The following is a 27531-nucleotide window of genomic DNA, read 5'->3' as shown; positions in this document are numbered from 1 at the left end:
GGCCGGCTGCGGCTGTGTCTCTGTAGCCTGATGTGCAGAGCACTGGGTACCACCTCAGCAGCACCGGTATCTCACGGCGGGTATGGCACCGGAGCCGCAGGAAGAGCGGCCACCTCAGGAGGGCTCCTGGGTGGAGGACACACAGGCTGACGCCAAGAGCCAGGCACACTCAAACTCTCACCCTGAATTTTGGGATTTGAGAAGGTGTGATCATGCACTGACTCTTTTCAGGCAATATAATACCTGCAATTACCAAAATCACTATCTTCTATCCTCAGTTTTCAAGAGAAAATTTGTGGAAGTGTTAAAAAGCACTCCATTAGAGAAACGCTGGCAATCTCATTTTCATTTCTTCTTAAATGTTACTTTTCTCTGGTGAATCAAAAATGTTTATGTCCATATAACACTGGCTTGGGCTAAGGTTGTATAGATGTCGTATCAGTAGAGCAATAAGTAAAATATGCCTATTTTAGCATTGCTGCAATAGTACGGCCCTTAGGAACAACACACAAACTGTTGTTTATGTATGATCGGAATAGAGATGCAAAGTGCTGCAGGTCTTTCCTACCTACAGTCAGAGAAGACAGCAATCAGAGCATCAACATGCCCAATTTCTCCCCTACAGTAGATAAGCTAGCTAACTTGATTTGCCTCCTTAGAGCATCTTCCTGCACCGTTTCTTTCTCTATGCAGAAAGCACAAATAAATGTAAAAAAGTAACTGAATGACCTTTCTATTTATCCAGAAGCAGTTCTTCTCAATTGGGAGTAAACTTCTATCAGTGCTGAAGTATGCATTTATTCAGCAAAACTTCTGCTGACCTTCTCTTCAGCCAATTTAAATACACAGCTTACAGCATCAAAAAAGTGATTAGCGATCGTGTATTCTTGGGCATACAGCTTAACCTCCCCTCCCCACAGGCCATCTGACTTCCAGACACAGCCTTAGGGCTTTCGGAAAGTCACGGCCCTTCAGCAGTGCTGCATGTTGGGCACTCAGAAGCACAGGAGGACTAAAAAGCTCCAGGCACACCACAGTGTGCACCTTCCCATGGATCTTGTATGCTAAGGGTGAAACCAGACCTGCCAAGGTAAACATATTCCGACCTCATTGCAATAACTTATTGGGATATACATGCCAGAAGGATCAACCATTTGCATCCTTTGCATGGAGCTACACGGAGCCTTTTGGAAGCTGCGTGAGAAAGGCAAGATATGAAGCGTCTCAAAACGTAAAGAATTGTCCTCTGAGGAAAAGCAGGATGGAAATCCAGAGACAGCAGGAGCTTCTGAAACTCCCTTTAGTTCACAGGTTGGCTCTTTACACTTAGTATACTTTTATCTGTGTGGGCAAATGAGATAACATGGGATGTATTATGCAGGTAGGCTCCTTTGTCAAGCTGCAGGTCACAACTGACGACAGGCTTGACAATCGACAGCAGCACATGTATCTGGTACGAGGTTGTCATGGCAATGAAACGTCTGCGAATGCAGCTGATACGAACTGCTGCTTTGCCTTGACAGTGCTGAAAAATATTGCCAAAATTATTCATAGCCTAGAAATGAGAGAGGCACAAATGCCCTAATGGTTTTCTCCCCACTATATGCTGTTAACAATTTTGGGTTTTGCAATTTTCTTTATTTTTATTGCACAGTAAATCAGTCAGCCTTACATTACGACAGCAAGCAGCCCTTTCATTTAATGTATTCAGGTCTTGCAAAATTAAATTTATAATCCAAAATAAATATAAGCATTTTTATAGTTTCATAATCACACACAGTAGCCTGGTAAGCTAATACTGCGGGGGGGGGGGAAGGCAAAAGAAAAAAATCAAGCCCCAAACCACCCTTACAAGAGGGGCCAGTCCCTGCCAGCACTGCAGAGCAGCTCTCCATGAGGGTGTTTCTCCAGGTTTGACTGGGGGTTCAGATGGAGCTGGAAAGGACAATGTGCACACACGGTGCCCATGCCAGACTTGCCCCGAGGAGGCTAGGTTTTCCTGAGCTGTCAATTCAGAGTCTTAAAAAGGAAAAAAAAAAAAAAAAGAAGATATTTCAGCCCATGCTATGCTCCTAATGAAAAGCAGGGCTCCATGCAGAAGATTCATTTTACGGAGCAAGATTCAAAATTTTTTTCTGTCCTTTCACCTTCAATTTTGTCTCCCCCGATCCAGCCATACGAATGTTTTATTTATATCCCGTCACTTTCACCCAGTTGGAAGGCATTCTCTGAAATAAACCTGCTCTTTTTCTGAGACAGTCCAGTTAATAGATTCCCTTCGCATCCACTCTCTTCAGCAACTGAACCTCCTTATCTACTGACATACCAGGCTTGCAGAAAAAAACCACCCCAAACCATCCCTCCTCCAAACAAAAATCCTCTGGCCCTCCCAGAAGAGCAAGGCTTACTCTCCCCCACAGCTGGATGTAGGATGTTTAATAATCACATAATTCTGAACATACACGTTGGTGATATTCTCTTGTGATTTCTCAAAGAGATTTCTATGAGGTTGCACCCGAATAAAATTGAAGTAACATGCTGCCATGCTACACGACCACTGGATAGTTATTCCACCTGCATCACCAGGTCTGGTAACATTTGCCGGAGAGTTTATTTGATTTCCTCATAATTATACTGGCTTCTTGCTTGTTAACCTCCTCTGCCAGGGTATTCATCTCTGGGAGCATCTATTTCACGTACACGCTCGTTCTGTCCCTACTTTACCTTTTATCTGGCTGACAGGGAAGGAGGTCTCCACCTAACGCTTTCATGCAGGTTGTTGAAGCAACCAAGTATTCCTCTACACGAGAGCAACCGGTGTGCGAAACCTCAAACCAATCCCAGAAAAAAAAATATCTTGCCCATCTAACACATCAAAGAACTGAACTATGCCAACAGCCCTGCCCGTTCCCGTGCTAATTACAGTCATCTCGTTTCCTTCACCACTGTGGCTCTGCTATAAACCCCAGAAAAGTCAATGGGAATCTATCAATGTCAGTGAAGTTTGACCCAGGCCTGCGCTGAGAATATATTTCATATATTTGCATACAAAGTAAGATCTAATTCTGCTTGGAAACCTCCAGGGGAATTCAAAGTGCAAGCTGGTGTCAGCGGAGGAGTAGGGAAGAAAAAGGCTAATCCTACTCATATTACTTCTCTTTAAAGACCTTTAGAGTAGAACACTGGTTCTACTCTAAGCACTAAAAAACACTGACAAATATAGATCTATAAAGCAAGCCAGCTTTTCATTGACTTTTTAAATTATAATGTAACTATTATTTAAAACGAAGCATTTACGTATTGCTTTTGCTACTTAGAAACAAACTTGTTATGGCTGAAAGTGCCTGTCCTTTCTATTTACCAACGCTACCACAGTGCTGCAGAGAGAGTGCACGTGACCACACAGTTTGAATGTGTTTTGGGATCTAAAGGCTGCATTCGAGTACAAAGATCAGTCTGCAATTCTAGCCAATCAGTTACTTTAACTGGGTTCTGATTTATTTATTAGCATGAAAATTGTTTTATGTTTTAAAGTGTGAAAGCAAACAGAGTGAGTTAGAGCTGCATACAAGAATGGTTGGATTCATGCGAGGATAAGCCATGGCAGCAAAACCTTCATTCCTGACCAGCCATCATTAGGAATTTAAACCCTGGCAAAATAAAGAAAAATAATTCCTTATATTAAAGAAAAAAAAGTCAAAAATTTTCCTTTTTTGTGAGTTACCTGAGGATACATCACTATTTTGATGGAGCCTAATTTCTCAAAAGCATCTACAGGCAAAGAAAAACACTGCAGGACGAGACTGCTCCAGAAAGCAGCCTGAAAAGCTGTGCCTGGGCTGTTGTCTTTGCAAGACTCATGAAGCAGCCCAAAACTAACGGGCTTCTTCACATAATCTCCATTTCCACAGTCCCTGAGGAGAAAAGTTTCTGTTGTGCCTGAGGACGCGAGCCCCCGTCCTGCAGCGTAACCCCACCAGAGTTACTAGGGGCAGAAAATTGCACAGGGAGACCGAAATATTTTTGCCTTCATTCTGTTTTGATATGTTGATTCTCAAAGAACTATATTCCTCCATAACTGCAGAATGGTTAAAGTGTATTGTTTTAACAGTGGCAGCTGTGTACTGAAACCTTCTCATTCACAAAAAATAACCCACCAAAACCCCCAAAATCAATGAAAAACAAAACCCCAACATCCGTCCCCCCAAAATCAATGAAAAACAAAACCCCAACATCTGTCCCCCCAAAAAAAAAACCCAAAACAACCAAAACCAAACAAAAAAGGATTTCAGGTACTGGATGTGGGCAGCAGACAAAGCCCCACACAGGTTTTGTCCATGCGTGGTTGCTGACGACAGCTCAAGCCAACCGTGCCTGCAAGAACCATGAACCCAAATAGTTTACCCTCAGGTGTAACCCTTAAATTCTGCCAGCAAACCCCAGCATCTTCCTTTCTGAAAACAAGACTGGGCTTTCTCTGACGCTCGAACGTACTCGTGCGAATACAGAAAGGTTTGTGCCAGCCCTTTCTGTTACAAACCCGTCCCCTCGCCCGGCGCAGTCGCTCCGAGTCGCGCTCCCCAGTCAACGTCCAACACTGCCCTGATCCACCCAACAGGCTTCCCTGGCCCCTCGCCCCGCGCCTCGGCAAGCACTTCAGAATAAATCATACCGCATCCCACAGGCAAACACGCAGGGCCAGGAAAGACACGTCAAGAATACAGAAACGCTTTGTGATTTTTTTCGGACAAATTGTTCACGTTTTACAGGTGTGCACTAGTAGGTGTTAATTTTTTCTACCATTCCTTCAGAGCTGTCCAAGTTTGCATTTAATTAACTAAATTACTTGAGCCATCCAATTCTTGTTGCTACTAATGTATCACAATTAGAACAAACTGTTGCCACAGCAACTGCTCAATCTATCATAATTCATAAACTGGAGAGAGCTTGCCTTGTGGCTTATGCGATCCTTGGATGACTCGCAGATGGGCGTTTATTGTTATACTAAACCGGGAATGGGTAATCCCAGAATACAAGATGATTTAGGTGCTCATTTAAATGAGATTTAATTACAAAAAGTCTATCATTTTAGGACCTGCCAAATTCCAGTCATTCCACGATCTCCTGTACTGTTAGGAGGTATCCATGCATATCAACGCTAATCCAGAGCATCAGGAAAGAGCTTCCTCTCTTAATTATCAAACATTGCACTTATTTTATTGTAAGAATAAACTGAATCTCCGTCTCAAGTTTGATGCTGCAATGACAGTTTACAGCAATATCCAAACCATTTTCTGATATGGTCTAACGAGGTAATATTGCGTCCTGTATCACTGTAGGACAGCTCACAATCCCTCGTTACCAGCTCCAAGTTAACCCTGAAATTAACTCCTACATGTCATACCTCGGCGATAACATTACAAATCACTATGAATTATTTAGAGCTTCTCATCAGCAGTTTCATTTGGGATACTTATACAGAAAGCAATCTGAAATATTACAGGATGAGAAAAACCTGAGTTTTGAGCGAAATCAGCTCACACGTTTAACTAATCCATGACCTGACAAGAGTTAATGGCCCAGACCCTATGAAAGCAATCTGAAATATTACAGGATGAGAAAAACCTGAGTTTTGAGCGAAATCAGCTCACACGTTTAACTAATCCATGACCTGACAAGAGTTAATGGCCCACAGACCCTATTCTGCATCTATACCTTATTAAATATATTTTTGATAGGATAAAAAACCAAATGCTGTTTATTGCTGTCTTCATAGTTGCACAGCATACCTGCTTTTATACTTGAGACTTATTTACTGTCTCCTATCCCTTACTATGTATCAAGAAATAAATTTTGAGTACCTAGTAGTTCCCTTATCTCTGCATGAGGAAGCCACAAGGAAGCTTGTAACTACAAGGCTGAATTTGTGAAAAACTGTATCTTCTGTCAGTGGATGCAAGCCCCGGGCCTCAGGGGAGAAAAAGCATCCAAAGGAGGATTTTTTCTGTGTGTATGATTGCAATCAAATCAAGCCAGTCCTGCTCCCACAGTGAAGTTTACTTTAATAAAGGTTGTCTTACGCATCACCTTCCCAAGCCCCGTCACACAGCAGTGGGCACTGAACAACCCCCCCGCGCTCCGCAGACGCTGCCTGGGCACACATCCAGAAGATGTGTTTATTTTTTCCCAAGCAAGTCCTCGCTCAGGTCCAAGTTAGGCTAAATCTGGTGCTGGCGCTGGGCTGGAGCGCAGGGCTCTGCCCGATGCTCGCGAGGCAGCCGCAAGTGCTCAGCACACAGAGCAATTATCAACAGGGATATTTAGAGGCCCTGACCTTTCTTTCTTATCTTCAGTCATTAACAGATTTCATCTTCCAGTCAATAAAATACTCTAAAACTACATTGATTTTGAAGTTCTGGGGAATCAAATCACTTGATCTTTCTGCTTAAACTTCCCCGGTCCTCCAATTAAGGTACCAGAATAAATCTTAACTACTACCTAATATCAGTTTTCACAAGACTTTCTCTCCAGGCGTAATCATGTTTTAAGCACCTTGGCTAAGCTAATTGATTTTCATTCCTTTCTGTTAGCATCACCTAACACAATCTAGTGCTAAGCTTTTAAATGCATTTTATTCTTCAACTTACTGGTGAATTATTGTTGCTAGTTAAGTTCGTTAGCAGGATCTGTTCCACTACTAAAAAAAGCTATTTTGACTTCAAAATATATTTAATTATCTCCATTAAACATTAATAATGGAGGTTGCTCTGATGTTGAAAACGTAAATCACAGGGAACAAGAGGAAGATGATAGCATAGTGTTCATCACATATTTTGTCCTCCTACTCCCTCTGCATTCTTTTAAATAAATGTCTCTCCTCTAACCCGAGTCCAAGGAAGACCTTGTGAACGCTCGAGATACTCAATTTACAACACATACATTATTTTTTAGTTGTTATAAACACATCATGAACATTACTTAATCGGTGAAACCATGTGACTCAGGGGCATGGGCAGGGTTAAACCTCAGGTTTCCCTACTCTGGCAGAGGCAGTTCATGGCTGAATGGATGGCGTTTAATGGGCAATCAGCAGCGTAAGAAAAGTGGTTATTGCTGAGTGAGTAACATCTTCTTTGCAAATAGGAGTTTCACCTCATTCCCCCACTCCGGGTTTTGTCACCACAGATACTTCAGCCATTTAAAGGCGAAATGCCACCACAGATTGAAGAATCTCTTGGGTGAAGCCCCTGGCATTATTAGCTGAAAAGTGCTAAACCTGAAAAACCCTTCATAAAGCCTTGACAATTAAAGAGGTCAACAAGGCCCTCCTGCCCACTGCAGCTGACCCCATCAACAGAGATTTGGCTGGGAAACATCTGCCAGGTAAGGGAGCTTGTCTTGTAAAATAGTGTTTCGTACCACTAGAGCTCGTTGGGTACACTTCCAGTTGCTGCCTACCCCTTTCCCACCCACACTGCTCAGTTCGGGAAAGAAAACACATGGATCTCTGCTGAGAGAATACAGAGATAGGCAATAGCGAAGACAGAGTTTAAGATGGAAACGGTGTCAAACCACCAAATTGCAGAACAAAAAGGTCTTCCTCGTTTTTCTTTTCCCCTATCCCGACAGGGCATCATGCTCACCTGGTAACGACCGCAGTGGGTGGCTATGCCACAGCTACGGGCAAAGGCGAGACCTGGCTCCTGCACCCACAAACCCTCCGCGGTGGTGTTACGGATGTAGGCTTCAGGACAGCTCCAGCTCCAGCTCTGCTTTGTTACTGCGCCTCCCACCTCCCGAAGCTTCGCTCAGACATGTTGAGCGGAGTACTTCCCCAGCAACACCCCTGCTTTAACAGGAGGGAAAAAAAAAAAAAAAAAAAAAAAAAAAAAAAAAAAAAAATCCCTCTCTGATCTCTTCCCCTAAGTTCCCTTTTCTCTTCCAATTTGTCTCCTCGGCCATGCATCAGAGCAGCTCCTCTTGTATATGCTTGTGGGCATCTTTGTTTTGGCAGTCGCAGACTAACCTCTTTCTCTTTGAGAGGCTTTTCATTTGTCATAAGGTATCGATCCTCTGACAACACTTCTCAGCTGCTTTCTGCCATATAAACAACATTACAGATTTCTAAAGCTGCCTGGGAAGTAAGGGCAGAGCGGGAACTGGCGACATCTCTGTACCGGGCACCGGAGGGGGCTCCGTTTGTGCTTGCTGTTGAACGGGGACTCCTCGGTCCCTCCACAACCAGGTTAAACGCTGTCAGGGCAGCTCAGCCACTGTGGGGTGAGCTGACCGGGGACCATGGGATGTGTCCCGCTGGTGGCTGTGACCTGCTCGTGGCTGTGGTCCTTCCCCAGTGCCCGACACCCCCACACCCCACGGAGCGGCAGATGTATTCTGCACCGGCACAGCACAACCGGGTCTGCAGGAGCCCCCCAGCTCTGCTGCGTGGTAAGGAAGGATCCTCGCCGGCTTTTTTTGCTGAATTGTTTTTGATGAATACGAACACGGATTTTAAAAAAAGCCATTATTTCAAAATGCAGAAGTATAAACATGCCCCAAATCACTTTTGACGGGGTACACTTGGGACACAAAATTTTTGCTTCAGTCTATGAGAATTCATTGTTGTTTCTTTTTAGCCTTCTGCTAAGCTTATGCCTCAAAGACAAAATACAAGGCAATTTGTTTGACTGAGTATGATGGTTTCTACTTTTATTATTATTACATGCCTGTTTAAACCATTTAAAACAACAAATAAATCCTTCAGGTCAATATTTTTGCATTCATCTCTTACGTGTAGTGAAACCTATTTTTTGCTTTGCATTAAATTGGCCTTGGTAGACTGAAAATGCACTTTCAAGAATAGCTGTTTTCTTCCTCTGCAAATCCAGCTATATTTAGCTCAATGGTATGCACAGAGGACCTGACATTTTTGTGTTAGAGGGTCTTATTCAGAGCAAACTGCAACCATCTCCATGATGAAAGGAGGTTTTGCTTTGCGCTGGGGGAGATTTCCCTACCAGTCCCTGCAACTTTGGATTTTTTTACTGATTTTGTAAAAAAGTCATTTCGGCCTTACTCTCTTGTGTAAAATATCATCTGAATTGCTAGCTCCAAAGTTGCGCATTCTCTCTTCTTTCCACACCGGTTTGTTGCAGAGTAATACAATTGTACTACACGTAGGAAGTCACTGCTCTGGGATGCCCGTCCCGCAAGCTCACTCTGCCCGAGTCAATGGCAAAACTTCAGTTGACTGACTCTCCTAGCAGGCTTGTTTTCTGCTTCCGTTTTGTTTCTGTTTATTCTAAAATGAACAGAAGAAAAATTCAGCTCTGAATGCGTGACCCAAGTATGGGCAATAAAGGATGCGTCTTCTGTGTGGGACTGACAAGGATACTTGATTTTGTGCCCTTCCGCAGGCTGCTTTCATAAGCCATTCATACGCAATGACAAAAGTGCTTAAGGACCCATTCTTTCTGCTGAAATGGTTTGATCAAATGAAACCCTGACTCCGGCATACAAGTTCAGCAAGAAAATTGAGAAACATCTGCATAACTTACATTGTATTGAATAAGCCCTTCATGGTTCTCTTTTTGTTCCTGGATGAGCTTAGAATCAGCAGCCATTATTTCTTACTCAAAATAACATTATTATGTTTCTACAGTACCCATGGGGTTCAGAAACTGGTTGTGATCTGCTCGCACAAAACGCTACTTCAGTTCCTAGCATTTGGCTTACCACGTTAGCCATGATCTACAGGATTTTTCTGAAAAGATGATTAACTCCTGTTCAAACAAAGGAGCATTAATGGGAACTGAGGTTTTCTGCAGAAAAAAAGAAAATCAAACTGCACTATGCATCACACAGACCTAGCAGAGCACACCATCCTCTGGCCACCCGTTGTGGAAAAATCCTGGAGAGTTTAGCACAGGGAATGACCTTTCAGTACAGCCCCAAATGATCCCACCCGAATCCCTGAATCAGGACTCTCCCAAAAAATGCACGTTGGAAGAGAATCAGGGTTGCAGGAATGTATCAATACCTCTGGGAAACCACATCATCTCTGCAATGTACTTATCTCAAGCCTCACATACACAGGAAATTCAAAATAACCATTAAAATAGATTATCACAAATTGAAACTATCTGCAAAGACATTCAAATAAACTTACCCTCCCCTGTTCTGAGCAAATGAGATAATTTTATGATTACTTCCTTGTAAACTAACTGAAGAGCTATTTTATAATTATACAGTTACCCCTTACTCATATATGTAGCTACCTTGAGGTACATGTGATATTTGCACTATTCAGAAGCGCAATTCACGAAACAGGGTTTTGCCAGACTGAGTTTTTACTGTGGCTAGCACTGAAATACAGCAAGCTTGAAAAAATCCCCACTAACGCCCAGCAGCAGTTGCATGGTCGATACAACAGCTCTGCTGTAGAAATTATGTTGTCAGCTCAAGTGAGTTTGACATTGCAGAGATATCAAAACGCAAGCAAAGAGAAAAGTTTCATCAACAAAGTAATTACTCTTCTGGACTCAATGGAATCGTAATTATTTCACGGTGAGGTGTTGTCAGTTTATGCTGCAGATAAAAACTGTTAGGTAACACTGACAGGGGCCTATGCAGAGATTGCTTTTCATATGTAAAACTCTCCTGGCAGTTCTACATTTTCTAAAAAAGATAAGGAACCAAAAAAGTACATGTCAACACTATGCATTAAACACCCACGCATTTTTCCCTTTAAAAAAATTACATCGCTTTTTAGCCAGAGGCAGTTAAGTATGCACTAGAAATCACAGAGCAAAACTATACCCTTCTTCCACTCTTTCCCTTGGCATCTTTTTGAAATAAGTTCAGTGCTCACGTGTCTTCACAGGACAGCGACAGTTGTGCACCAAACAAAGCTGGGCAGAGGCGGTGTGCCCGGGGAGTTCCCGGCAATGGCCTCTGCCACTTCTGGGGCTCAGAACAGGCAATGTGAAAAGGCACAAAAAATATTCCTAAGTCTGCTGTCCCAGGTAATCTGAGATTGTTCATACCTTGTGGCTCTTGGTTAACTGGGCAAAATCGAAATACAGAAGGCTGAGGAGGAGGAGGAGCTGGTTTTGACTCCCTGCTTCGATGACTGGGTGCAGCAGTCCCGCTGCTCTAGGTTGCACTGCAACCAGAACCACAGTTCTCCTCAAATGCCAATGACAAATCATTAATTTATGGTTTTGCCCCAGAACATCCCCTTCCTCCCCCCAAGATGGTATCTGCAGCAGCATGCCCTGCCGTGACACGTTCTCAGGGACCCGCAGTTTCTCTTCAAGGACAGGGTATTTTCAGCTATATGGTTTTGGTCTGCTTAAGCAGTCCAGAGAGGGACACCACAGAACACAGCAGGGAATCTGGCAGCCCTGTCGCATCGTGCCCTTGGTCACAGAACTGGTGACTCTCTCCAGATTTGCATGGGCGTATTTCCCCCTCTATAATGCACACTCCTTTCCAGGTTCCATTTATTTTTCCATCTTCTGAATCAGATTTTTTCTCTCTCCTCAACATAGAAGGGAACGGAAAAGGCTAGAATTATCACAGTGAAGAGATCCCTCACTTTCTACATCAGACATCAAAGCAGCATGCTCGCAGGCTTCAAAGAGTCCCTCGGAGACTGGAGAACTACCCCGGGGTTGCTAACTTAAAGTAATTTCTGCTTAAATGAATACATCTCTGTTATGAGACAGCCACACACAAATTTAAATGTAGTATTATTACTCCATTATGAAGATACCTGCTTCAATAATTGAAAACTTCACAAAATGAATTGATTGTTAATTATCTTTTAGCTTTCACCTATATATTCCTGTAAGGCTATTACTGTGTAAGCATGAACACAATGACTGCACTGCTTATACCTGGCTAACGGTTGGTGGCATCCCTTCATTGGAAATGTGCACCCTCCTCCTTAGGTAATTATGTGGAACATGATTGTGGCCTTGGGCTCTGCCTGCTCGGTGTTTTCAATTAGATTTTACTACAAAAGTACATATTAACATTAAAGGAGCATTACAATGCAGCAAATGTGATAAAACAGATCAATGTTAGATGTACCTTATGCTTCTGTTGTTTCAAGAATCATAATCACCATTAATTTATGGTCTTCTGAGGAGGAGCTAATTACTCTAATCATCTCTTATTTCACCCAGAGTATGCACTTTTTCCTGTTACCTAGCTTTAAATACCTGCCTTGACAATAGAAACAACATAGACCTGCAATTTTAGCAGTCCTACAGCCTTTTACTGGCTTGGCTGATCTTAGGAGGTGCCGAACACAGTGAGGTGCTTGGGTGGGACATCTCCCAGACAGGATCAAGTGCAGGTAGAAATCCCTCTTCCAGAGGAGTCCTGACTTGGGAATACGATGCAGCACTGTAGGTAGTATATTTGTCACCAAAATTTCTTCATTCTTCCAGTCATTAAGGATACCTCTCTGAGGTATCAACTCCCACATCCTGGCCAAATCCTGGGTGATTATTTTCTGCCCAGTTTGAATTGCCCGATCTTCCCCACTGGATGCCATTATTAATGTGTTAATGCAATCCTGGAGGGCACCCAGCATACCCCAGTGATGAACACAGCCTGAGAACATATACAGAACTACAGACACCTGCCTGCCTTAAACTATATTTCTGAGTGCTGCTAAAATTGCTACATACCAGCTGATACAATGCTTCTAACTTGCAGTTTTTAAATCCACCTGTAAAATGCTTTAGGTTTCTTCTGCATGCAAGGAACTGTTATTACTGTATTCATTTCTGAAACACTCCAATCTTTGTCTGGCTGAACATAATACAAATTAGTGGTGGATAAAAATCCAGAATCATTATATGTTCCAGAAATAAGTGAAAATTAAAGCTTTTAAAACACATTTAAATATACAGAGATATTTTCCCACCACTCATTGTTTTCTACCTAGCATAGAAATGCAATTACAAGAAATTTCATGGCAACACATATTAATATACCATTTTAGTCTCACTTCAGAGAGTAGCAAAACTTCAGGAAGTATTTAATACTTTACAAAAGTGACTCAAGGTGCTTTTGCAATACCGAGTGTCAAAGCCGGTGTATAGAAATGCAGCTCCATCAGTGTAAATGAGATTGCATTTGGATGTCCCAGAGTCAGGTTCCGTTTCTTTTTTTGTGTTGCTTTCCACAAAGACCCCAGCTACCCAGCTTCACTCGTGCAATGCCTCATGGGCACCGCAGAGCTTGTGTCTAAGCGGAAAGAGCGACTGTTCCACCTGCCCACCGGAGTTTCCTGGTCCGAGCTCTCCAGCAGAGGAGCTCTCTGTGCTCCCACCTCTGACGGACGCGAGTGCCCTGGGACGGCAGCGAGCCAAGCGCTTGCAGCAAGTCCCGTGTACGGCACCTCTAGCCCACTGCCTAGGAGACATCTGCACCGCAGGCAGTGATTTCTCGGTATACATGAGATATTTTTACATCCGCCTCTGAATGTTGGGGAAAGCAGAATGGAAGTGCAGCTCGCAGTTGCAGCAGAAGGACTGCACTCGGTGCAATGCAAAGCTGCCGACTGTTTTGCGCAAAAGCACTCAGGAGTTTGCACAACTGAGGAATTAGTGTCCCCCGTCTGCCCCCCCGAATCCTGACCCAGCCAGAGACAGGCAGGGCAAACACGCACCAGGCTGTGCTCTACACCCCGGAGTACCCGCACGGACAGCCAGCCAGTGGCTGGCCCTGCAGGGACCAGCACGTTCTCCTGCAGCGCGGGACACAGGCTGACACACCGGGGCACTGGCAGCTCTGCAGAAAGACAAACCCACGCTCTTCACTTTCCATGCACAACTCTCCCGTGGCAAGCGGGAAGGTACATTTAAAGCTTGAGGCAAGGCAATGAAATTATAACACGGCCTGTCTTTTCTAGAGATGTTGCCTCAGGCACATCCTGCATAGCCATGAAGTAAAATAGCTTCAAGTTTTCTTAAAAATACAACCACCACCCAGAAGTAAATCTATCTTCCATCACGCATCTCCTCATGAATCTCTGAGCCGAACAGCCTTCACCCGATCCATCTCCTGCTAATGAGAGTCACGCTTGTCCTCCACGGGAGCAGGTACAACATCATGTCACAGCAGCCTCTGGATCACCAACCTGAGCAGGGAACACTCAATCATCCCCCAGCCTCGACCCGCAGAGGGGAGAGCAGGGCAGCGGCAGCATCAATCTCCCATCCTTTTTGGCACCAACCAGTCTAAGAAGTTTTTCTATCTAAGCTTTAATTTGGCTTTCCCTTTGTGAGCCCTAAGACATTTCCCGTCACATCAAATAGAAGTGACAAATAACCACGCTTTTCTCTGCTATACCAAAGTGTTAGAGTATGGCATATCCAGAAATCCCAGGTGCCTGAGTTTAGGCCGCTATAATTTTGCTTCACTTCTGGTGTTTGGGTTTTTTTTTCTTTTTTTTTTTTTTTAATTTTTTTACAGCAGCCTACTAAGCTGAGGGAGACGGGGGCAGGTATTCCTGACGAGGCCATCTAATCCCTGAAGTGATTAGTAAACACTGTGAAGCAATCCAGTCAGTAACATCACATTTTTCCTGAGCTGTACTCTCCCACAGGAGTTCTTAAAAGCAGCTGTTAAAGGCCATAAGCCAGCTATATTCACTAAGTGGTGGGTCTATGAATGTCGGTTTGTTTAGGGAAGAAACCTCCCACCAAAACACTGGGGAGAGACAAACAAGTGTGTGGCAAAAGATCGCGACTCCAGAACTCAAAATCCCTGTAGCACTTACTGCTTCAATGATGTGTATGTAAATACTGATATTTTTTTTTTTTTTTTTTTTTTTTTTTTAGGGTTAAATAATTAGTAGCAGTGACACGTTACAAGCCTTTTGTGCCATTTTTTGACTAGTAACAGCATCCTTTTCCACTTGGAAGACAGAATGAATGCAGAAGGTAATAAAATAAATCTTATCGAGAACTTTACTGAGAAGTTATATGTCTAAGATTTTTTATTAGTTCTACAAAAATTAACTTTGAAACTCTACAGACACTTAAAGGTATTCACAAGATGAATATACTTTTAGAGTAATGCTCTTATATATCTTGATAAAAATATAGGCCACCAGGATCATTTTTGTAATACGACAAGAAAAATCTACCAATTACTTAATTTCTAGATTTCAAAGAACATTTAATTTTCTCTCAATTAAACTGAAACACTATGTACTCACTGTCAATCGATCGCCCAATACTCCACAAAAGTGGACTTCATTGTATACTCTTTTCTTGGAGGATCTCCAGACCTTACAGCTCCAGCCTGGAGGGCCTTAACTGAAATTAAGTGAAGCTGCTTTTCAGTCAGGCTTGTCTCCGGACAACTCTAATGTCAGATCATTATATTCCATGGTTTCCTCAGGGATACAATCTTGAGGCTGGATAAAATGAAGAACTTCAGCATCTGAACATGCAGACCCCCAAGATAATGAAGCGATAGGTGAACTGAGAGCATATCAATTAGAGAAATTAATATTTGTGGCTAATGAGTTTTATGCAGGTACTGTTACTAGAATGCTGCTTTAAACAAAAGCTACAATTCATGACTGTCCTTGTATGAGCCCCAGATTATGGTAGATTCAAAGTCACGCTCCCTGTGAGCCTGAAAGCCTGATTTTCTCAGCCATCCAACAGTATAAAACTCCAGCAAATGTTGTATTAAAATCCTCATAACTCCAAAATCCACGTATGTACAGTTGCTATAGCAACTGTCATCTCAAGCCTTCCCAGGGGAGAAAATAAATGTGTGTCCTACCTGGTTAATCGGTATTTGTGTTACAGAGAATTGAAGGGTAACTTAGTTTCACCAAAAAACAGAACATATACTGAAGTGCTACCATATTAATGTGACATTATTTAATCTGAATAAGAATCCACTTTGCATGGGCCTTCAAATTATAGTATTTGTGTAACATTCAACACAATAAGTAAAAATGTTGCTGCCAAATAAACCTGATTTACCCTGTTTATTGATTTGAATAAAATGGGCATTATAAAAATAGAGAAACAAGAAGGAAGGTTGAAGGGTAGATGGTATTAAGGACTTCAAATTTCATAGTGGGTGTTTTACAATGAAATCTGGATGTGTGCAATCTGGATGCAAAAATAAGCTGATGGAAAATGATGACTGTATGGTCAGCTTTTCCCCATTTCTCTTCATTCCAGGATGAATAAAGCTCCCAAGCAGGAAGACCACTCCGGCTAAGAAACCATCATCACTCACTCAGAGTCATGATTATAACTTTTTTAACTTGAAAAAAGTCCTGAAGAGAAAAAAAATCCCACTTGGAGAATATATTCAGGAGCATGTTGACAGTTATTACTAGCTTGTAGATATATCCAGAAACATACTATTTTAATCTTAGCAATTACTAAATAAAAGTAATCACAGCTACAAGGCAATAAAATCCCTGTGAAACATAAAAATATAATGATGACATATCCCTCTATACTAGTTCAATGACAACTTGAGAAAATAAGATCTTAGGGGAATATTCAACATACACAACTACATCTGTACATAGTTAAAGAGTACAGAAACGGACTTCAAACCTGCGGAGACAATGATTTCTTTTAATCTAACAGTTATAGCTCTGGCAAGTTTCCAAATTGCATTCCTCCTTCAAAATCTGAAGAGCACGCTCCCAGGAAGCCATACATCTGTACATACTAATAAGGGATGCCATCAGTCTGAATAAAATGCCAAATGCACTTGTACAGTAACGCAAAGCAGCGTTAGGTTTTGGGCAAGCGAAGTGCCCAAGGGGATTCTGGCATGCCTGCTGCATAAAGCAGATTGATGTTCAGGTTTGCCATTAAAGGGATCTAATTTTTCAGTGTTACATTCTAGGGATTCAGGAAATTTAATTTAAGCAACAGTATATATACATATATATATATATATGGTAATACTAAATAACCGTAGGAGAAGAATATAGTTTGTGATCTCATAGACCTTCATAATCAGAGCTGAACATTGTTAGAAGAAAGGGAGGACACAGTGGCAAGAAAAAAACCCCACCCCAACCAAGGCTATTTAACACAAACCCACAGGCAATTCCTCCTGCCCTATTAATCTCTGTACAACACCAACAATATACCCAAATTCAACATTTCCAGAGCCTCCTATTGCATCCTTCCTGTGCAGACTTTTTTTAACAAAGAGATTATATCCAAAAACTTACTTTAAATTTGGGATCTGCTTTTTATCTCAGCTACCTTCCTAGGAGATTGTCCTGCAAACAAGGAGGAGGAGAGGGATGAAGCACCTCTGGGAAGGCTGCTGCTTCTTTAGGCTTTGCCGCCAATCTGTGAAGAGGCTCTGCTGCCTGTCTTCGCCACTTGCCACCAAGTGCCAGTGAGCAGTGACCCTGGGGCCAGGGACGTGCTGCCGGACAGACAGCCTTACGGACAGAGCCGCTTCGTGCCAGCTCCGTCAGAGGATGGCGAAGGAGAGTTTCTGTCCGTATTGCTGCTGAAGGCACTGACTGAGGATGCCATGCACGGGTCTGGGAGGCGTACTTCGATCCGCCTGTCTCAGCCGTCTTTTAATATTCACTTAATCATAAATACAACTACGTTACACGACAACGGTTAAAAAAATGGTAATAACAAGTGTTGAAAAGTATTGTTTTTCCTAACAATAAATTGACTTTTTTTATACAGAAAAAGCAAACCAGTATTTTAAGAACTCTACATATCACATTGATTTACCTACAGATGCTTTTTTCCCTTCACTTTGCTTTCACCATGAAAGTATTGCCTCCAGAAATCCGCAACGGTGTAAGTTTTGAAAATATTTACGTTATGAGAGAGACTAATAATAAGAAAGCAAAATATTACTGCCACCTATGAAGTGATGTTTCCAAGATGTTTTAGAACATATCACATGCTCTGCCATGCTGTTGCTCTTTACAGTATCTGTAAAAGGAAAACAATGAAAATAAAAAATCCCAAGAAATGAAAACTTCATGAAACCAGGTTAACCTCAAATGCATCTCCTGAAACATGACTCAAGCAGGAGCCCACTGCCAGGGAACAGCCTTCCTGTGGAAGAAGCAAACACGGCATCCCTGCAGCAGCGAGCCACAGCATCCCCCGGCAGCGGTGCAACCCTGGGGTCCCGAGGCATTGCCCAAGGTGGAGCACAGCAGAGCTCCCCGTGCTGCACGCAGGGACAGGACAGGGGGACTTGTCCCCAAACCACTGGCCCAAATCAGCCCTGGCAATCCCCTGCTGCAGTGCCCTGCCTCTGGAAATGAGTTAAAATCAGAAACAGATAATCAAAGTAAAGTGGATGAACAACCAACCAAGAGGCTGCAGGGACTAATTAATCTCCGGTGCAGGGCTGTGCGGGGCAGGCTGCGAGGTGCAGCTTCCCGCGGGACGCGTTCCCACACCACCTGCCTCCCTTCCCATCCTTTCACTTTCGTACTCTAAAATTTTGACTCAATTTGGCTTATTGATTTAGCCGTGCTTCGCCTGACCTTACAGAGCAATCTGTGCTCTTTTCAAGTGTCACTTTGTATTGACTCTGCTGTGGAGCTATGACTCCTATAATTGGCTTAACAGCTCTTCGAGGCCACTTTGTTTCTGATAAGATACCCACACATCCACGGAGAATTTAAAATAGTTTTGTTGTCAAAAACAATTACACCAGGAGCATAAAAAGCAGCATTTCATCCCTACAGTCCCCCTCCAAACGTGTGGGTTAACAAGCTGAGCAACACCAAGGCAGGAGCTGGGCAGCAGGCAGGGATGGACACTGTCCCCTGTCCTCAACCCCCAAAACCCACTGACCCTTCAGCTGATGATGGTTTTGATTGTTAGGAGCTGCTCAGAGTTGAACAGTAAGTGACCCCCCTCTTCTCTGTAGACTCCTCTCTATATTTAGTGGCTTTCTATCAAATACATACTAAAGGAAGGATCTTTCTGAGCAAAGACGTGGCACGATTCCAGTTCCCAGTACTGTGTGCTGGTCCTCAAAGGTTACATCAGCATTTCAGAATATATACTAATAGTTATAGCAAAACACACAAAAAACCCCAACCCCGAAACACAACCCGCAAAACCTAGACCAGAGCAGCGATTCCCCGGTATGGGCCACATGGCCGTTGCTCATTGCATCAAAGCTGAAGAAACTCAAAGAATGGTGAAACGTGGTAAGGACAACCATATTTCATGCCCACTAGGAAATGACATGCTGCGTTACCAAACTAAGCCTATAAATTATAACTGACCACGTGTTTTCTGAATTTTTAGATAGCGGACAAAGAAACTGGCTGAGTAAATGCAAGCTGTAAAAAGGTCAGGAATTTGCTTTTTCCACGAGCCACCTCCCATACACTGAATGTTTTATCTCCATACTGTAGTGCGAACTCTGATATCTGGCCTTCCTCAAACCACACCGCCTCCCTCCAGTCTGCTGCAAATGCTACTGCTTGAATTATTCGCCTTTTATGAATTACTTGCAGCATACATCTAGTTCTTTTTGCTGCTGCTGTTGTTATTTTCTACACTGAACAAGGTAGATATTTTCAATATGCTTTCTACCAAACAACATTATGCTTGTATTTATTGATAAAATAAAATAAATCCATACAATGAAAATCACAACATTATATATAACACCATTTCTCAGTTTAAAAGATTGTGTTGCATGAGATTTTCAGCAGGTGCAATTTCCATTTCAGCAAAGACCTGTGTGGCTAAGCTTGAACACAATATTTTCCAGAGAAAATATCTGACAGGAAATCACTAGCAATTGCAAAAAAATACAACCCCCTGACCCCCACTCAAAAAAAGAGAGACAGAAAAGAAAGCAAAGCAGCAAAGCTACTACAGCTTGATCTCTGTGTAGAGCAGAAGGGGGAAAAGCCCCAACAGCAAAGCCATAGGTATAGCACTCAGATTTGGCACAGCGTACTGGTCAAACGCGCTCCAGCCAATGTCTGCCAGTGCCTAAAGGCTCGGGGAGCCAGATGGACCATCTATAGGGACTGTACGTAAGTGCATTCATGCATCTTGCACGCATGCCCATTGCACAGGTATGATCACACTGGACGGTTTGTTGGACAAAACGTAGCAGCTTTCAGTCCAAGGAATTGCAATAAGCCCAGCAGCACATGAGGAGTTTGGGCTGTGACAGCCAGCAGATACTGAAGTCCCCCGTCCCGAATGCCCCCCTGCCGCGGCTGCCCAGGGGCTGCAGTGACCAGAAGCAGCCGGTGCCACTGGCTCTGTGCAGCGGCATGGGATGTTCCCCTTGGCTGGACCACAGCAAAGTGAAGGGCTGTTTACTTTGCCCGGTACCCTCTTCTGTGCTCTGTGTGAAATCAAGTTAATCATCATCTCTTTTGCTGTCCTATTCGAATTTGTACAAGAATCTTATGCTTTCAAAGCAGTACAGGGTAATTCAGCTCTGTGACTACATGGAAACCTAAAGCTTTTGCTACTAAATGATTTTTCAATGCTGGCAGCAGCCTTTGAAATTTTTTGGGTCTTTCTATCGCCTGGTTAAATCTTTGCAGACAACAATTTAAAGCACTTCATCTTGGTCACCTGCAGGCCTAAAGCATTCCCAGGCAGGAGCACAAAAGCAGCACTGTGCTCCCTGCATCAGACCAAAGTTACAAACGGGCCCAACTGCGTTTAAAGCCGCTTACGCTGTTTCTTATCTCTCCCTCGACAGGGAGAGCAGACGTGTTTGAAGCATTCGTAAGACTTGGCAGACCTCCTTTCCAGTTGAAATTAATTCCCTTTAGGGATGCAATGGCTGCCTGTAAAGCCTATTGCAGAGCTGAGATGATACATGAAAAACCTCCATAACCTCTGCTTCCTCTGGGGTGATCCCCTCTTCCACCAGTGAACTGAGGCCAAAACAATTGCAAATCTCTGTACAACCAATGTCCTGAATTGCAAAGGACAAAGCTCCGGTGCAGGCGCCTTCCTACAGAAGAGACTTGTAGCCAAAACACGGACCTGCCTGAACAACACCACCGCTGTCTTCCTGCAATTTTATTTCAATAACCCATAAGTTTAACAGCTGCAAATTTGGAAGCGATAGCCTTGCCACAAAATGAGATGTGTTAGCTGGGATCTGAAATTTGCTCACTCATTTAAAAGGTGCAATAATTTTATCCACAGCAGCGAGCTCGCCCAAGTCTTGTTAAAGAACAAACGTTAAATGAAGATAGAGGGGAAAAAAAAAAAGTTGCAAGAAGCCAAAGCTCTTTCCTGCACAGGGAAGTTTGGGTTCAGTAAGTGGGAAAAACTGACAGTATGCTACCAAATCCATGCAAGATCTCTGGGAGAGCATTTGAGGTGAGGTCAATGATGCCTAGATTCAGCTGGAGTACGCCGCATGTAAGGAGACACGGCAGTGGTTTCCTCTGGGCTGGGGAAGTAGATGGGGTCAGGGCTGGGGAAAATAAAACAGCCTGACAGCAGTTCAGGACAGCCTAATAGTTTCATTTCTCCCTAAAGACTAGGCTTGCAGGTATTTGCCAAATCACTCTGAAATTACAGCTCTCCTCCAAACAAGATTCAGAGAGAAGTAAAACCAGACCTCTATCACCAAGCATCAGCTGGAGCCAGTTGGGCAGCAACAGGAACATGCAGAAGGGGCCCAAGACCCGGGAGGTAACTGAAGTTGCAATGCTCAGTCACTCCCAGTTTGATTTAGCCCTGCACATTGTAATAGTAGGTTGATTTTTCACCTCTTGAATATGGTTTACTCAAAATGCACAGACCGACTAAGGTTCTCCCTTTTTAAATACTTAAGTGCAAATCTGAAAAGGTTTCTTCTTGCCAATAGACCTTCTGACAATGCTTTGGAAAATGAATCATATTGTCCTCTGGCTGTTTATTGCCTTCTTTCTCCAAGGCCACCATCCTCACCAATAAATATAATGGGAAGAAGGGAGTGACTTTCTCCTTGTTACTTTGTGTGAGACAAAAGAGAGGCTGTTAATGTTTGTACCTAAACCACCACAGCATCACCTGCAACACGCTGGGTTGGGATCCCAGCTAGCTGCTGGTCCCAGCAGAGCTGATCTGATGTATGTACAAAGAGCACCTTAAACCTGATTTCTGGTGGCAGCAAAGCCCAAAGTTGGCCGAGTTTTGCATCTCTTCACATGCACGTCTGCTCTGGTTGCCGGGGCGTATTTCCCTAAGCTGCCCAGCTCCTTTCCTCAGCCGCCAGTGCCTGAGCAGCTGTGAGCAAGGGATGGAAGTGACGTGCACTTGAGCTCTGTGACAGACACGCTGCAGACTCCTCTGCAGCATCTGAAGCCTCTCAAAGCCAATGGGAATCTTTTAATCGAGTCTGACGGTGCTTTGCAATAATTTTCGTAACAATCCAACTAATGGATTAGATCTTAACAGTTGGATGCTTTTTCTTAAGTCGCCTAAGTGTAACATTTTGGACTAGCTTTTGGTGAATGAGCTCCATGGGCTTAAGTGGACCTCACTTATGAAGAGAAGCAACCTGGCATTCACTCCAGGACTCTGGCTATACCCTTGCCATAAGCTATAGGGTAAGTCTGCCTGGGCTAGTTTAAAAATAACCAATACAGATAGCAGTGTCAGTCTAGTCGCAGCAGCTGGAGCTCAGGACAGACTATTTACCCTGCAGTGTAAATGTGCCTTGAGGCTGCTATTTGTGAAGCACAGCACTCGTCAGACTAAGCACTGCCCTCAGTGCTGAACTCCAGAAGCGCAGGAGTCTGCTTGACTATTTTTTGACAGTTTTTTTGCTTACATCTTGTATTCAAAATGATTTAGTTAAGAGATGTCTCTTTCTGGACAATATGGGAGCTAATTCCCACTTATCCTACTGAAAAGATACAATTGAACTGGATGCAACAATAAAACTAATGGCTAATATGATTTCTATTGATCATTTGCCAGTTTATCAAATGAATAGCCCACCAGCTAAATGGAGAAGGAAAATAGTGCTATATATAGCACATGTCTCAGTAATGAGATAACTGGATAGCTCATTTTAAAATCTATGTAAAGCTGAACATCAGTACATAATTTATAATTGCAATGAATCCTGATACATCAGATGCGCGTTCGTTCATTTTCACCTACCTTTTCGGCTGACTGGGCAGTGCCAAAAAATATTGGAATGAAGGCAAGCCATACTATACAGGTAGTGTACATAGTGAATCCAATGGGTTTAGCTTCATTAAAATTCTCTGGGACACCCCGAGTCTTGATGGCATACACAGTACACGTAACCATTAGAAGAATGCTATAACCCAAGGAGCAAATGATTTGTAGATCCGTAATGTCACATTTGAGAACTCCTCTGGCTTGATCAGGGTTCATAGTTTTCTGTTCATCATAATCTATGATGATGTTGGGTGGGTCAACTGCAAACCAAATAAAGACACCTAGAAGCTGAACAGATATCAAACTCGACGTGATCGCCAGCTGCGATGTGGGGCTTATAAGCCTAGGTGCTGTCACTGACTTTTTGCCCTGTTCAAATATGCGGTAGATGCGGTTTGTTTTAGTTAAAAGGGCTGCATAGCTGATGCACATCCCCAAGCCCAAGAAGATACGCCGGAAGGAGCACACGGCAACGTTTGGTTTGGCGATCATCAGAAACGTGATTATGTAGCACAGAAATATCCCTGTTAACAGGACGTAGCTGAGTTCCCTCCCAGAAGCCCGGACAATGGGAGTGTCGTTATATCTGATGAACGTTGCCATGACAAAAATGGTGGCAATAATTCCCAGCATAGCCAAGAAGACAGGTATCACAGCCCAGGGTGAGTGCCACTCCAGCTTGACGATGGGTATCGAGCGGCATCCCGTTCGGTTCTCGTTGGGCCGCTCGTTGTATGAGCAGAGCAGACAAGTCACCTCGTCAGCCTGGTACTGATAGCCATCACAGAGCTCACAGTGCCAGCAGCACGGCATCCCCTTCACCATCTTCTTCCTCTCTCCCGGCTTGCAAGGCAGGCTGCAGACCGAGGACGGGACTTCACGCACTCCTTTGCCCCACTGCATTTCATCAATCTACAAGACACGTGAAATAGAAAGGGGCTGGTTATTTAGACATTACTGCCAGACAACTGGGGTGGGAATGGAAGGGGGGAGGACCAAGGGGGAACCTACAACAGAGAAAAACCAAATGGATAAACTTTATACATGGTAGACTCCTGGAAAAGCACCAGGGACTACACACGCTAGTGTCTTCACGTGGGACTCTAATGCATGACTGTACTTACTAACTTAATTTTTCATTTTTATTAGTAGTTAAATTCTGGTGGAATGGCACACAACATCAGATAACACAGTAGAGTGTAAACATCTTCCTTGTTTCATGAAAATTAGTAAGAACATTGCAATGGCTTGAGGGAAGGCAGGAGTTATGTTCACAAAACTGCTTTCCATGCATCTAGAGCTTGGGGCTTCTTACCGAGACCACAAGAAGAGATCTCCCTTCTTGGAACTACTACTGACCGGGTTAATATTTTAAATGAGGTGGAAATGTGTCTTATATAGGGCATGGAATCAGTGAGAACGTGGCAAGATCTGCAATATGAGCCATGTAAGAAATATGTAGGACAAAGAAAGTAGTCATCAATGAAAAAATGCAATAATTAGATAATATTTCATTTCACAGTCACATTCCGCTTTTGAAATACCATACATGCTTCTGGGAATGCAAATTATAGATGATTATATTAAATAAATGGAAAGTCTCACTTGTTCTGCAGTCTTAAGAAACCTAAACTCCAAAGTATGTGCACAAAGGCTTCTAAGTACTGCAGAAAATTAGTCTCACAAATCATTTCAAAATAGTCCAGACTAAAGCCACTAACCAGTTTCCAAGAACAAGAGAGGTTTAGCATTGGAGCCCCCCTGAAACAGTCCAGACTGGAACCACTGGGAAGGTCCTGACGTTCCCAGCACCAATTCATTGCACCAATTACCAACTCATCTGCGCAGCAAAATTTCAGTGGCTCCAATAGCTGCTCTGTGTGTGTGTGTGTGCGCGCGCATGTGTGCGTGTGGCTTTTCCAAATATAAAACCCGGTCTCCTAGAATAGATGTAAATAATTGTTATTAAAAACAACATTTCAGCTATTTTTTTAGGTTACTTAAATGCTTACAAGCTCCACTATTTTCCCTACAAGTAAAAAAATTCTAAGATGAGTTTCTTGAGTCAGCTGCCTTGGTTATTAACGTATACAGGAAGACTGGGGTTTGCAAGTCTTAAATTGAAGGATTAAGTTGCACTTTCGTAATTTAATTCAGAATAGATCCTGTATCATCTTCATTTCATATATTTGGAAAAAAGAAAAACCAAACCCACCCTAAAGTCACACACTGCTCAAATACTATACTACCAAGAGTCTTTACTGTGAATGTTATAAAAATAATCCCTCAATTACAGATATTCTAGAGGTCTGCCACTGCTCGAGAAACTTCATTAACCTTCAATATTCACAACTTATTCTGAAAAAAAAAAAAAAATATCCATGAACTCTTCTTTCAAACTGCACTGAGCTGAATGTATGTAGCTTACAGAAGCCGAAGGCATACTGATGATAAAGGAGAATACAAAGACTCATTTAATTGCACTGGTAAATGGTAGTTTGGTCTTACGGAAGCTCTTACAAGGAGCCAGGAAATCCATTTCTATGCCCAACTCCGTCTCTGCTCCAACAAGCCCTTTACAAACCTGGAGCTGAATTCCTAGGTTGTGCGTATGCCTCGCAAGAGAGCTGGAGTAAGCTGGCACGTGTGAGCGTAACTTGCTGCAGAGGCATGACAAAAGACATCAGCAGGAAAGAGAACCAAAGAGACGGTGAGAAAAGAGAACCAGGGCCAAGATTTCTGACCCATAAAACAGGTGTGAAAAATTTCATGGCGATTCCTTAAGAAACCAACTGACCGACAGTTTGCATCTTCTTTTACTCTTCCTAATCGCTGATTTGTATCTTGCCCTTTTAAAAAGTAGACTGAGACAGGGTAACTATAACTTACCTGTACAGCTAGAAAGTGAGACACATAGATCCAGTCTGGAGCCTCCATTTTCTACCATAACTATTAAACATAGAAGTTACTTGACGCTCTTTTTACAGCACACATTGATATGAAATGAGAAAGGCATCCTAATCGCATGGATTTTGACCCAGTGATAAAAGGACTCTCACCAATTTTCTGCCTGCTAATATCTCACAGAACCACAGAATTATTAATGTTTTATCATACCCCCACCCCCCCTTATGGCTATAAAAGGATGAATTTCCATATTCTCAAAGGTATTCCATGGCATTGCTGGGTAGTTGGGACAGCCTAAAGGTACTTTATTCTGCACAGATACTGTGTGTAAAGAGATAAACAAAAGATCAGGCAAAATTCCGGAAAGTCCTTTTTCTGGTCTCCTGGGACACCACCGTGATAACTCTGTTTCACTGGCCTCAGAAAGATTTGCAGCGTTTTGCTGCTTCCGATGAGAAAATTAATGATGAAAACTGCCTGTCAGATTAAACACCTGGCACCAGAGCCCGGCCTTGGGAGATGAGAATCTGAGTCAAGCTAGAGACACTTTTCCCACTCAGCAGAGAATATTTTTGAAACATTTTTTGTCTTTGAAATAAATTATTGTTTCATAACTCCTTTCAGAAATGCAAACAAATGCAATAAAATGTTCATCTGTGTATTTGGCTGCTTTAGGATCTAATAATTGTGCCTGATGTACTTTTTTTCTGTCCCCCTTTTCCCCTCCCTCCTTCTTCCAGCTTTTACTGCAGTTTCCTTGAAATAATTTAGCTTTTGAAAACCTGAACCTAAAAAAGATTTCTGTTGTGGCAAGCAATTGTTATATTCAGCCATTTCTTGCATTTACTTAAATCTAAACCTGTTTCTATTCAGTGACTTTTTCCCAATACTTTTAGTCACTATGAACTGGAAACTGCTTGCTTAAAGATTTTGAGTTCAGAGTTGCAGGATCAGGATCATAAAATCCTGATAAAACAGCAAGGATAACTTTTGTCCACAACTACTGTAAGAGGACCTTCAACAAAAACAAAACAGCAGAGCACTTCATTCAGGGGCAGGAACCGCAGCGCTGGTTTGGTCGCTTTTCTTAACGTGTCCACGGGACACTGCTGCGCCCTGCCCAAGCTCTCCCTGACGGCAAACCAGCGACAGGAACATCCGAGCAGCGTTCGGAGATACAAACCACAGAAAATGGAGCAGCAGACTGCCATGACAAGTTTAAACTTCTTGCATATTACATTTTATTTTTAAAGGAGAGATGTGACAGAAACAAAAATGCTTTTAAGGATGATGATTTCCAAGACTGTTGTTTCAACATGCAACCAACCTTACTTGCCAAGATTCAAAACTAAACCACATCTATTAAAAACACAGATGACAAGATTAACTAGAGAAATGGCAGATACAGGACTCAGGAGGTTCATGCTCTTTTGCTGAC

General features: G+C 42.9%; 1 protein-coding gene across 1 annotated transcript in view; it reads right to left on the bottom strand.

Moving 5' to 3' along the window:
* GRM7 (glutamate metabotropic receptor 7) overlaps positions 1 to 27531 on the bottom strand; it is a 298621-nt gene that overhangs the window by 21063 nt on the left and 250027 nt on the right. The window contains exon 9 of the mRNA XM_009283647.2: positions 23163 to 24098. Coding sequence (XP_009281922.2) covers positions 23163 to 24098 — 936 coding nt within the window. The remainder of the gene's footprint in view (positions 1 to 23162; positions 24099 to 27531) is intronic.

Source organism: Aptenodytes forsteri, unplaced genomic scaffold, assembly GCF_000699145.1.
Source record: "Aptenodytes forsteri isolate BGI_AS27 unplaced genomic scaffold, ASM69914v1 Scaffold267, whole genome shotgun sequence".
Classification (NCBI taxonomy): Eukaryota; Metazoa; Chordata; class Aves; order Sphenisciformes; family Spheniscidae; genus Aptenodytes; species Aptenodytes forsteri.
Note: the sequence above shows the minus strand (reverse complement) of the source record. Positions and strands in the feature narration are given on the sequence as shown.